Below are 13567 nucleotides of genomic sequence, written 5' to 3'. Positions count from 1 at the left end.
GTGCTCATAACATGTAAAACATGACATCTAATAGATCAGGGTGATTAAACTGGGTGGTGGAGTAAGTCCTGGCCTTTAAGCACAAAGACTGGGTTTTAAAAACCTAGGCCTCATTTTTCTGGGGGGCAAGCCCACAAGCAGACACATCTGATGCCATCTCTAAAGCTGGGTGAATTAGCAGCATGTGTTAATTTGGAGCAAGCAGGATAGTCATTGCCATGCAGGACAAAAAACCAGCCCCCTCTGGTAATCTGTTGCATTTCATAGCTTTTTTTTTTTTTTTATATATATATATCTAAAAATCCCACTTATAGCATGCAGAATCAAAATTTGATGTTTTGCAGTATAGACAAATCAGAAATTCAACTTCTTCATGGCATTTGGCTTGACTAACCTCCCGCCTCACCCTTGCCCTTTCTTGCTCTCTCACTCTTCTTCCACAGAAGAGGTCAGTCAAACATTACAGGATGCTATCACAGGGATTCCCAGCCAGCCCCTAAGACCTTGTTGGTGGCACTCCCATTTTTTTCTTCCCAGATGTGTATGAGGCTGTGCGCTGCAGGGATACTGCACTTATCTATTGCTGAGCCCTTTTAGGGGGCAGGACTTTAACTTTCCACACTGGCTTGTGGAAAGCTGCTCATAGGGTCCCTAGTTTAAATAGTCCAGAGCAGAAACGATGGTCCTTTTACTTAACCCTACAGGGTGGCTTAATGCTGTTTGCATACGGTGGAAATTTTAAATATTTGTCTCCCTGAAAACACTTAACCCTCCCAAAATAATTAATGAGGTTTTTGAAACCTGCATGCAGGGAGCACTGAGGTTGCACAGGATGCACTCAGGAGTCAACGCTCCATATGCACACTTACATCTTCCGTCCTCTGCATAGCTATTTATGCATTTTATTGCGTATCGATTCTAACATAGCATACGTGTTGGATAATGCTTTAAATAAAAATGTAAAGTCCATTTTGTAGCACACTAAAGAAGTGGGTACTTCTTACGGAAGGCAGATTCACGTTAATTCTCAGATTAGTCAGTGTAATACAAGATAATGCTTTTTCTACGTATTTCCAAAGCACGAAATGCATTCTATAAGAGTGACTGACCTTAAACTCGTAACTGCCATTCATTTCAGTCTGTGTAGCCCAGCAGACTGGCTGCTGAGAGCTATGCTTGCTTGCTGTTTTGCGAGGCTCTGCAGATGCGTGTTCGCCCACTTTACGCAAACATGCATGCACTCTCTTTTTTTTCTCTCACACTGTCTGGCATATTTTCAGAATAACTCTTCGAAGACTTTCTGAACTGCTGGGTATGATTGTCTGATTATTATTTTTTTTAACTGGGAACATGTTTAGTCCAGTGTTATTTAAACAAGCTTATCTCTTTGATCAAAGTCTACAATCTGAAATTTGAACGGGGTAGGGAGGGTGACTGGGTGGGTGAGGAAACCTATCAAGTACATGTTTGTGTGTGTGCTGCTGTCTTCGCTGGGTGCCTATGGAGGTGCAAATGTATATTGCTTCAGAATAATCTTGCAAATATAAATAACTTTAGCTATTTTAGTAGCAGTTTTGAAAAGTTAGTATTATTACTACTAAAGTAAAATCGTTTTTAGTAAACTTTTCTTGAAGCTATTAGTGACCTGCATATTCGTTTTTTCGGTTTCTTGGGTTTTTTGAAGGTTGTGCTGAATAACTGTGGAGGTTGTTTAAGTATAGCATAGACTTTGCTAGTATTCAAAGCATACTAACAGGAGCCCATATATTAATGCATTTAGGGTTGGCATTAACCTATTTCACTGACTGAACCACAGACCACAGCAAAAAAAGCTAAAGAGCTTGAAACAGTTTCTGGAGGTTTTTATTTAGCTGGTTCAGGAGAACTGGTTTGTGCAAAGTTAAAATTATATGGAATGAGATTGCAAGATGAAGCACGCGTGCCACACCTTTTCATTATGTTCTCTGTCTTCCCTTTTTTTTTTTCTAAATATAACTTTGAGAGGCATTTCAGTTTATTTTAGAGCCGATCCCATTTGATTACTTTAGATTACTTGATTTTCTAGTCCGATTTAAAAATTCAAGTTTGCTGAGTTTTTGTTCACAGGATTAGGAAAAAGAATTTCTTGTATTCAATTCATGTGTCATGCAATCAAATAGTTTTTCCCTAACTTTTAGGATCTTCCTGTGGCAAAGTCTGAGTGATGCTTTGCTTCATCATTTTACAGCCTAAAAAAGAAGCAGACAGAAACGTCTAGGCTAATCCAAAGCTTTTCCTCGCTTTTTAATGTTACTATCACACTCTAGTAACTTCAAGTTGCCGTTACTGATGAAAGCACATTATAAACCTTTTCTTCTACATAGATATCAGACACCCTTTAATTTTGTTAGCTAGTTTTATTGACTGAGGCTTGTTATACACACACACACACATACACACACACACACAGAAGCATGCGCTTGCACACACACACAGACACACATTCTGCTTTGCCCTATCTCAGTTACAGCACAGTCCTACCCAGGGTCACTACAACGTACACATTACATATTTCTAGCAAACATGAAAATGAATCAAACAGGAGGAGAGATAAGCACAGATAGATTGGAGCCTGCTGAGGAAATAAAAGGCAGTAATCTGCCTGACCACTGGACTACCCTTCCTGATTGGATTTAAGCGTTCTTTCCCGTTAGTTGCTGCGGAGCACAGGCTACTCTGAAGTGAAAAATTAAATGGCTAGTAGGAATGAAGCAACACGTAGAGGCACAAATCTTTGGTATAACTCCAAAACTAATTGTTTCTGAAGTGATGTTTAAACCAACGTCGCCACAAGGCAAGAGTTCCTGGCTGGCGGCCAGCACCTTGCAATGCATATTAGCGTAGATGAGGAGTTCCTAAAAGTTAGAGAGAGGGAGAGGGAAGGAGGGGGAGAGAGAGAATGTACGTTTTCGGTGCTCATTCTGCATTTGTTTGTATCCTCCTCCTTGCTGAGATTAGAAGAATACCTGTGTAGTGCTGCTTTATTATGATTTCTGCTGAGCCTCAGAATAGGTTCTGGTATTTTTTTTAGGTGGACTGCCAGCTGCCGATCTCGCTGTTGACAGTAAAAGCAGATATGTTCCTTGCTCACTGCCATTAGCGCTGACCATGACCCTTCACACCAAAACCTCTGGAGTTACCCTGCTGCACCAGATTCAAGGCACTGAACTGGAGACACTGAGCAGACCTCAGCTGAAGATTCCCCTGGAAAGATCGCTCAGCGACATGTACGTGGAGAGCAACAAGACAGGAGTTTTTAACTACCCAGAAGGAGCCACTTATGATTTTGGTACTACGGCTCCAGTGTACAGCTCTACTACCCTCAGTTATGCCCCTACTTCTGAATCTTTTGGGTCCAGCAGCCTGGCAGGATTTCACTCGCTGAACAATGTCCCACCAAGCCCAGTGGTGTTCTTGCAGACGGCGCCCCAGCTCTCACCCTTCATCCATCATCACAGCCAACAGGTACCCTATTACCTTGAAAATGAACAAGGCAGCTTTGGGATGAGGGAAGCTGCTCCTCCAGCCTTCTACAGGTAAATGCTACAGACAATTTTTCTTTCTTCTTTAAGCGGATGAACTGAGAAAATTAGAATGTGGAAATCTGTATGCCCTAATCTTTTCTTTTTGTGTAAAGGACCGTGTGATTTAATTGAATCCTCTACAGCGTTTAGAGCATAAAAAATGCTGTAGCATAAACCAAAACTGTAATTCACAGCTCACTGTGACTGTAAGCTGTAAATTTTGAAAACCGTACATAAACGGGAAACAAATGGGATAATGAGTATAAATATTTTCCTGGGAAAACATGAAATCATCATTGATTAAATGTCAAATGACCTCCCTGTTGTAATAGATTAGAATTACTGTCTGAAGTATACTAAAAAGACTTCCACCATCACCCATTTCTGGGTGTGAGTGGTTGTTTGTTCAGCTCTTAGCTGGTCGTAAGAGTATTTTTCCCCTCTGGCTTCCTTTACAGTGTGAGAAGCATCTCATATGGGAAGTAGTTCAGAAGCACAATATCCTTCCTAATCAAACTGTTAGACTTGACTCAGGGACAGCATTTCAGTCGGAAACCACCTTCATGGGCTATCCTCAGAGCTGTGCACAAACTAACCTGCATTTTTCATTGGAGGGTCATATATATTAACCATAAATCTGGCATGCTGCATTTCAAAAGATAGGATATTTGGTGGTTTTATATTTTTGTCCCTCAATAAAAGTGGGGTTTGTTTGTCTGGAATAAAAAGATTAAAAGTATCTTTGGAGGGGGGGAATAATTTTCCTTGGTTTAAATATTTTTTTGTCAGTTGTGAAAACATTTATGAAATTTTTGAAGTGGTAGAAATTGATAGAACTGTATCTTGCAAGAAAATATACTCACACACACCAATACCCACACTGTTAATGTTTGTGTAGTGTTAATAGCATAGTTTTGCGTCAAGTTATACTGGGCTTCAGTGAGTCAAAGCAAACAGTTAAATGTCAATTTTTTTTTTTTCTAAACTCTGTTTGAGACATACAGGTGAGTTTGCTAGAAATGGAAAGACTCTGAAAAAAATAAAACTGAGTTATTTTTTTCCCTGTTTGAGGGCCAGAGTCTGCTAGACTTATCTGCACAATATAACATGTTACTCTGAACAGCAACGTGTGTTCGTAAAGGCAGTCTAACTCAGCCCGACTGATAATCTGGTAGCAGAATCTGGTCCAAAAAAACAGATGCTGATTGCACTTTTTGCAAATGATTAATCAGTTTTGGGGAGCAGATGGAATAAAGACTGGTGAAATGCATAAGGTTTATAAGAGATCACTGTATCACACAGTCTGACAACAGAGTTGGTTCAAACAAAATACATTTCAGTGCAACTGAAAACCATACCTCTAGGGAGAGTGAATACGTGTCAGAGCAAAAAGGTCCTGAATGATTACCAGTGACTTGAGAGTGAAATTGTACTTTGTGCTAGATTAAAGGATTTTTTTACGCAAACGTCCAGTGCAAACCTATGGTGAAAAGTGTGTAAATGACCTTAGATGGGTAAACAGCGGAGTAGTGAGTTTGTGAAGTTGAAATACACAGGCAGCAAATGTACTACAGGCAGTGCATTTTACTTCAGGAGGAATCAAAACCTAGAATCACCTGGAAATAGAAGTTGAACTATGGAAATTATGTCCTTTTATTTTTAAACAGTGAATTACGGTGAGACACTTCAAAATAAAATTAGCATACTTTTTTAGTTAACTACTGGAGCAAATGTGTAAGGCCAGTGCTGGATTCCCCATTTCCTGACATTTCTGATCAAGGATGGGTGTCTCAGTGAAGATGTGTTTTAGTCATATGCAATTGATGAGGCTTAGTGCAGCAGCAATGAGAAGTATTTATGATCTTGGATATGCAGGTGGTTTATTTGCATACAGAGTTGTACAAATGATTTAATGGTCCCTTCCAGCCATAGTTCTGTAAAGCGCATCTTATGTGGTAATAAGAAATGTGTATCAAAGTGCTTGCTATGATTATCTTTTGTTAACAGGCATAATACTGATGGAATTAAATTGATAAAAGATTTGCTTTTTTTATTTTAATTTTTGCAAGATTGTGTTTACAAAGTTATCAACCTCACGACATTAAATATTAGGTCTTTATTCTTGGGTTTTGGCACAAATCCAATCACCAATAGACTGTTAAAAATAATTTGAATAGGTTTTCAGTGTCTGGGAAATATTTAAATATCTAATCCCGGGTTTTAAGGACATATTCTTTAAAAAAATATTCTAATGCATAAATTCCCAATTTACTTTATTCATTTGGCTATTCTCTTTAGTTTCAGTTGGGTTATGGGAGAAAAGACAGCGTGGGGCAGTGTAATCTGGCAATGAATAAACTGATGCTGGAGACTGGAAGATGTCTACCAAAATGGTGATTTTCTGGAACACCCTATCAGTAGGAGTGGTAAAGGCAAACATTCTCAAACCAAAAGCCCTAACAAAATTTAAAAAGGATCATGATCAGTTTATGATGTGACCGCCTGCTTCTATAATAAATAATGTAACCTAAGACCCAGACAGACTCCTCTGCAATTCTCATTTACCTTTCTGTGTAACAGAATTGTGCTATTTGGCTTGTAAGACAGAAATATTTGCATTGCATCATCCTGTTATACTCCCGATTTGAGATGCAAATGCTGCATTCAGTGATACAAGTGGCTAGGACAATAAATGATCATTGTCGGTAGGATCTGAAATGATATGCTCTTAATACTTGGATAAAATGTTAAAAATCTTCAGTCACAAAACTTACTGTATGTGTTAAGGAAAACTTTTAGTTTAATTTGATTTTGTGTATTCAAAACCTTGCTGATTAGACGCATGTGTATTAATTCTGAAGTTATGTTTTATTTCTTTCAAATAGTGTTTCCTTTTACAAAAGGCTTTGTCTCTCACTGCAAGATAATGACAAACTTCTATATCTAGCTGAAGAACATAATGATACACAAAGAAAAGAATGATTTTGTAAAGAATACAAAAAAATACACTGATTACCTCCTTTCTGGAGTCTCTAAATCATGGGACACCAGAATTTGAGAAAAAGGAAGGTCCTTAATTAATTCAAATTGTGCTGTCTTTAGCTTGACCCCTTTTATGTCTGACCTTGTGGCTGTTTTTATAGGGAGCCAAACTAAAATACCTTTCCCTTATCTTACAATGTCTGTATCTTCCAGTAAAAGGGAGAAGACATAGCACTAGTTATGTTTTTAATTGTCTTCAAATCTCACTTATATTTCATTTTCTTGATTGTTTTTATAGTAAGCATTTTTTTTTTATTAAGTGCTGACCAGTAGTTGATTACTATTACAGGAAATCTTGTACTCATGAATATTAGACTAAATTAATTGAAAGATTGCTTTTGTTCTTGGCTATTAAATTTGAGTTCTGGTCATTTCTGGTTATTTCCTTGTGCTTTTTGGCAGGTATTTGTTCATTCAGGGAAAAACTTAGAATCTTTTCAGTAGCTAATTTACCTCTGTGAATTCTAACAAGCAACAGTAAAGATGAATCCTTTTCGTTCTGCCAGTGTGTGATGTTCCTGTGTCATCCCACTGAGTTTGCACTTCTCAGATCTGAAGTAAAACCGTGCCAGTGTTTCAGGCTCTCTCTAGCCTGTGTTTGGTGCTGCTTCCAGATTTGGCCAAAACCCATGTAAAAATGGACTACACCTACCAGCTACCTGATGAGGGAGTTGTCTGTCAGTCTGTAGTGAGTGACAGCAGCAGGGCAAATCAGTGTACAAAAAGAAATACCAGATGGAAAATCATTCATCGCTCCCTCACTTTTAGGGGCTAGTTTGTGAGTATCTTCTAGTACCTGAGGCTCTAGGTTTAGATTAATATAATAAAGTACTTATTTAGCTTTAGTCCCAGTTATCGTACTGAAATTGACTCTGAATCATTTTAAACCTGTTGTTCCAATCAATATGATCACAGCTTTAATTTTTAATGCTTCCTAAATTTGAGAACGATTATAGATGTAGATCTTTTCCTCTTCTTCTGCAATTCATAAACCAATCAGTCCAAAAAATAGTTACTTAACATAATATGTATATTTTTACCTTGTTCGATTCACTATGAATTTTTCTAGCTCTTCATGCTGCATTCTAAGGAAAACAGATTTTTCCAAATTTTAAAACAAAAGAATGTTACGATGAATGCAAAATTCAAAGATATGTTTTCTTTTTTTTATGCAGTATGAGTTATTCCATATTGTGAAGGAGTACTATATAATGTAGTGTTTTGGTTTGGTTTTTGTTGTTGTTGATTTTTCTTGACAGCATCAATCTGTTCTAAGGTCCCCTCTCGAACACAGTTCAAGTGTTCAGGCAGTTTCTCGAACGCTTGGAGTGTTCCTGTTTTCAGAGCTTGTACTGATATCCCTGACAATTTTACAGCAGTAGATGACTGTCTTCCTATCTCATGGAAGTGTTATAAAGATAAACCTGTTAAATGTTCTGAGATACTCGCACATTACAATTACGAGGGTCTTGTACATACCAGCTTTGCTGTTTCTGCAGATCTTCTTAGGGAATGTGCCGATGCAGATCCTGCTGCAAGTGTGCTTGCACCATAAAGTCATCAACCCCTATTTTTGAGAAGCACGTGTTCTGTGCCTGAACAAGGCCAGGCAGCAGTGGAAAGGGGTAAAGGAGCTGTGATGCTTCCTCATTACCCTCCTTTCTGCCAAGGTAGGAAAATGAATCTCACCTGCTCGCTTTGAGCTTCCTTTCCAAAGTTTTTTTCTTATTGAAAACTTTAAGAAAACTTTCTTCACTTCTTTAGCAGATGTATTTTTTGTGTTAACCAAAGACTCAGGAAGTGCTCCATATACCAAGTCCTTTCCATGGGGATTTAAAACTTGTGGTTAAACCCACGTTTGTTCAGGCAGGCCGTGTGGGTGGGGTTCATCTGATTAAGCATAGACTCCTAGGGCCTGATTCAGTTTCCCACTCCTTAGGCATCTGGTGCTATTTGAGAGGCTGTAAGGTCAGATGGGTCTAGCAGATATGACAGAGGACCTACTGTGTAGCTATATCTTTCTGGAGTAGGAGATCGGTGTCAGTGAGGGTCATTACCTAGGACACCTCAAGTGGCATACGGCATGGACAAACGCATCAAACCTTCACAGGGACTCCGTTCTTAGTCTATGGAGACGGGGAGATAGAGGCACTGTGAACACACACGTCCCTTTCTAAGGTACCTGATTAAAAGAGACCAGGTGCATTAGGCTCTAAAAGTGCGAGTTTCTCTTTCTAGACTATAAAATACGGCTGAAGTGACTCATTTTGGTACACATATATACTGAATGAAGATGAATGCCCAGTGATATTGAAAGTTACGTGAAATGTGTCCCACCCATACGTCTCCTGTTTCTAAAGAGTCAAAATGGTCAACGTCTGTAATCTCCCTTCAGATAGATGCTGCACTCACTATGTCCCTTGAGAGGAAGACAGGGAATTGACTCTGTGTCATTGGCCTTGATCATTGTTGCTCTGAGGCTATTGAAACAACAAACACTGCTGGCCATATCTGCTCTGATAGGGAAAGCATTAGTTGCTGGCACTAGTTCTTCAGCAATTGCAAAGTGAACAAAAAATGCCAGCATTTTTTTATTAAACCAACAAGAAAGGCTTACCAGAGCTAAAGCATAGCTCCAAGCAAACACAGAGAAGAGCCCTGCAAGTGAAGTGCATCTACTTCTAAAAAAATGAGATTTTGATAATTTTGATAATTTGATATTGTTGACAATGAAACACTGAAACTAATCATGGACTCCCTGGTCTGCCTGCGGGGAGTTTTCTGTTACCTGTTCAGGCATCCAAAGTGGGATTAGAGTGGAGATGCTGTCCTTCAACTTTCTCATTTGAAGTGTTGCTTTCATTGCTTTCATGAGGAACTCCTAGAGAGAGTCCAGAGGAGAGCAACAAAGATGATTAGGGGACTGGAACATCTCTCCTATGAGGAAAGGCTGAGAGAGCTGGGCTTGTTTAGCCTGAAGAAGAGAAGACTGAGAAGGGATCTCATCAACATGTACAAATATCTTAAGGGTGGATGTCATGAGGTTGAAGCCAGACTCTTCTCTGTGGTGCCCAGCGACAGGACAAGGGGCAGTGGGCACAAACTGAAACATAAGAGGTTTCAGTTGCATATGCGGAAGAACTTCTTTACTTTGAGGGTGACAGGGCACTGGAACAGGCTGCCCAGGGGGTTTGTGGAGTCTCCTCCTCTGGAGATATTCAAAGCCCGCCTGGATGATGTCCTGTGCAACCTGCTCTAGGTGAACCTGCTTGAGCAGGAGGGTTGGACTAGATGATCTCCTGAGGTCCCTTCCAACCCTTGCCATTCTGTGATTCTGTGATTACTGGGGCTGTTTGGAAAATTGTCTGAATAGAGAGTTCACATCTGAGATTGTACACTATCCCTATGTATTTGGGTGGCTTTTCCAGTGAACTGCAAAAGGTCATCATTTACCACAGCTTCTTAGGAACCCTGATCCCTGTGACACTGGGCAAGGCAAGGCATTTCTGCTTTTTTGCCAAGCTCAGATTCCAGTTGCTGGGAGGGTTCTTACATCATCTGACTCAAGATATTTCTTCTGGTGCAAGACTATGAATATGTGAGATACTATTGCCAGATTTAACCTACCACATACTTACAGTGATACCTGTTAGAGACAAGATCATCATAAATCTGCAGGATAATCTTCTTCTTTGACTAGATATTGATAACAATATTGGATTCAGGAGTGATCTGAGCATTTTATTTTAACCTTTTACTAGAAAAAGGAAATATGGCCCTCAGAAAATGAGCTTAAATATGACTGTCTTAAACATAAACCCCATTTGATAGATGTACATTAGAATTTCAGTGGTCTTCCAACAATTGCTCTGGCAGTCTTAACTTATGACCCAACAGCCAGGATCTACATAAATAAGAAAAGATGCTTCCCTTTTCTTCACTGCGTGGAAGGCGCTAGTAAAAGTAAAAAAATAACAGTAAAAGTTGAAAGTCAGAAGTAACAAAGACGACTTCTTAAACAAGCAGTTGGTGACTAACTGAAGAGCCATGCATGTAACCACTTCACATCCAGTGGGTGGAATTCCAGCCTATAATGACTGTTCAAGAGTGCCGTCCATCTTGAGTCAGACAACACGGGTGGAATATGTCACATTCTGTTTCCACGTGCTGCGGTCTCACAAAGCTACCAACTGTCCAAACATACCTCCCTGGGACCCAGGCAGCAGCATCTGTGTAGAGTAACTGCTGAATGCCACAGGGGAGAGCCTATCTCCCCCTTTGGGGATGACACACCAGCGAGCATCTAGGCAGCTACATTTAATGCCCATGCATTTCGGTTCCCATTCATAAGCTGCGCAAACGAGGAATGTGTTTTTCAGCCTTGATCATCAAATCCAAGTAAGGAAACTGCTTTTAACTGATTTGCTAGGGAAAAAACTGTGTTTTTCCTTTGAAGGTTTTTTCAGTGTCTCATCAATCTGTGGTGCAAATGTCCAATTCACTTGCTACTTCCAGTCTTCCCTCCCTCTTATTTTATTACTTGCTACCATGCAGAAACAATGCTTTGATCACCTCAGCCTACTTCAGTACTGATCTGTGCTGCTGAGACATGCTATGGAAAACTTTCTAGGATGCTACAAAGGGGGCGTCAAAGCCGGGAAGAAAGGGGAGGGGAAATTTACTGCAACACAAGAAAAGTCTCAGCTCATGCTAAATAAAAATAGTTAGGAAGAGGTGCAGAAAGCAGCTGTAGAAGAAGATGTGGCATAAAACATAGGCCCTAAATCTTAAATCACAAGTCTGGGAAATTCATAATATGCTTTCCAGATAGCCTCCACTACATTTTTTAGATATAGCCTTGTTAAAATTGGACTACATAATACCCACTGCTTTCTTTCTATTTCCCTTTTTCTTTTTTTTTTTCCTTTTACTTTAAATGTAATTCAGGTTTGTGAGACAAGATCCATTCATTCATAAATCCATGAAAAATATTCCAGTTTTTAGAAACTTACTTTTTTTTCCTCTTCAGGTTGATCTGTAAATAGATGGAAGCTTAGAAGGTGCTAACTCTAAAAATTGTCATTTAATTTTACTATTGACAAGTACTATAAAATCTGATCTTTGGCAAAGATACAATGTCACATAATACCTTTTCATCTGTGTTTTCATTTTGTAAAGCTAGTAAGCATTCTTAAAACGTTTGTTTTGCTGAGTTTTCTTTATCAAGTGGTATCTAGTTATTATTCAGTAACTTATCTCAGCTGGTGTCTAAAGAAAATTAATTCAAATAAGTGTGCCCTACTTTGGTTATTAGTTACAACTTGAACTTGACAGTAAGATCCCTGTTTCAAATTACGTATCACAGAATCCTTGTATCCAGGAAACTGTAGTGGTGGCAAAGAATACTATGGCTGAGTGTGCACCAAATCAAGGTATCTTTGGGGAGCTAATATGTCAAAGAACGGCTTTGTCTGTTTGCTTCCATTCAGCAGTAAAGTGATACTCCTCCTTCAGCAAAACTGATAAACACAATCAAGGAAAAATGTGTGTGTTGCCAACATATGAGCCACTGTAGCATTTACTGCTTCGCAATAGTTTTGCATGGTTTGGATTATTTAGAATGTGTGGGTTGAAAAGTATTTATAGCTTTGTCTTGCCATGCCATGCTATGAGAAATATAATCCTAATTTTCGTCTACTAGAGTATCAATAAGAGATAAAGCATGTGTGTATTAAGAGTATCTGCCAGGAATACTGCAGCTTAAAAAGTCAAACTTTGCTAAAGCAGGTTGCGCATTGGTAAGTTGTTACTATTACCGTTTCATCTTCATCCAAGCAATAAAAGAACCAAACAAAGTGGAAATAAATCTGATTCTGCAGAGACATTTTTAAACACCCCAGAAAAAAACCTCCACTTTATTTATAGGCGTTCTAGTAACACTACTTCTTATTAAGTCTGCCTAAGTTCCTCTCTTTTTTGGTTACTTACGTTGTCCAGCTTTGACTCATGTATTCAGTGTTAGATGATAGTTTCAGGTAATTTTGTTTTTTGTTTTTTTTTAAATTTTGACAAAATATGTCACAACTTTCTAAGTATTATGATGGGAAAAGACAATTTTGCTATACTCATGCAAAAAAAAAAAAAAAACGCAAATTTTTCATTGGACAGCCTAGATACCTTTGTATTACAGATATAGCTCTGGTATTTGGTAGTGTGGGGATGCTATCAAATCAGGGTTATTTTTGTTGGATTTTTCCCAGAAAACCTAATGAAATTTAAGCTACAAACTCTCGAAACATCTCTCTATTCATAGTGGGAATTTTTTGCGTTTGGTAGCTAAATTTTATGAAGTTTCCTGTGTCATGCATGCTCCATCCTCTCTCTGTGATTATATACTGACTTGATTGCAAAACCATCCTTCTCTGACAAAATGTGTGAGGTTGCTTCATTGCACAGCTGCATGGCTTTTGAACAGGACTTTCTCTGCAATTATTACTGTGGGCTGAGGCAAGTTACTGACAGATGAGAATCACAGAGTATTATAAGTTTGAAGGGACCTCTGGAGATTATCTGGTCAACATCCTGCTCAAAGTGGGCTGACTTCAAAGTTAGATCAGGTTGCTCAGGCCCTGTTGGGTTTTGTAGATATCTAGGAATGGAGACTCCACACTCACAGAGGACAATCTGTTACAGTGCTGAACCACGCTCACTGTGAAAAAAATGTTCCTAATGTATATTCACAATATTCTTTGCCCAAAGTTGTGTCAGATATCTTGTCCTTTCACTGTGTGCCTCCAAGAAGTCTGGCTTTGTCTCCTTTAGAGTCTCCCATTATATAGTTTAAGACAGCAATAGAATCTTGCCTTAGCCTTCTCTTCTGAAGACTAAACAAATTCAGTTCTCTCAGCATCTCCTCATACGTCATTGGTTCCAGCCCTCTCCTTATCCTAGTGGCTGTCCAC

At 39.0% G+C, this 13567-nt stretch overlaps 1 protein-coding gene across 1 annotated transcript in view; it reads left to right on the top strand.

The window, feature by feature from the left end:
- Positions 1-3078: 3078 nt before the first annotated feature.
- Positions 3079-13567, top strand: part of LOC104133553 (estrogen receptor) — a gene marked incomplete at its 3' end in the record, with an annotated part of 45211 nt that continues 34722 nt past the window's right edge. Inside the window, exon 1 of the mRNA XM_009646964.2 lies at positions 3079-3575. Coding sequence (XP_009645259.1) covers positions 3148-3575 — 428 coding nt within the window. The remainder of the gene's footprint in view (positions 3576-13567) is intronic.

Source organism: Egretta garzetta, unplaced genomic scaffold (genome assembly GCF_000687185.1).
Source record: "Egretta garzetta isolate BGI_Z169 unplaced genomic scaffold, ASM68718v1 scaffold139, whole genome shotgun sequence".
Lineage (NCBI taxonomy): Eukaryota > Metazoa > Chordata > Aves > Pelecaniformes > Ardeidae > Egretta > Egretta garzetta.
Note: the sequence above shows the minus strand (reverse complement) of the source record. Positions and strands in the feature narration are given on the sequence as shown.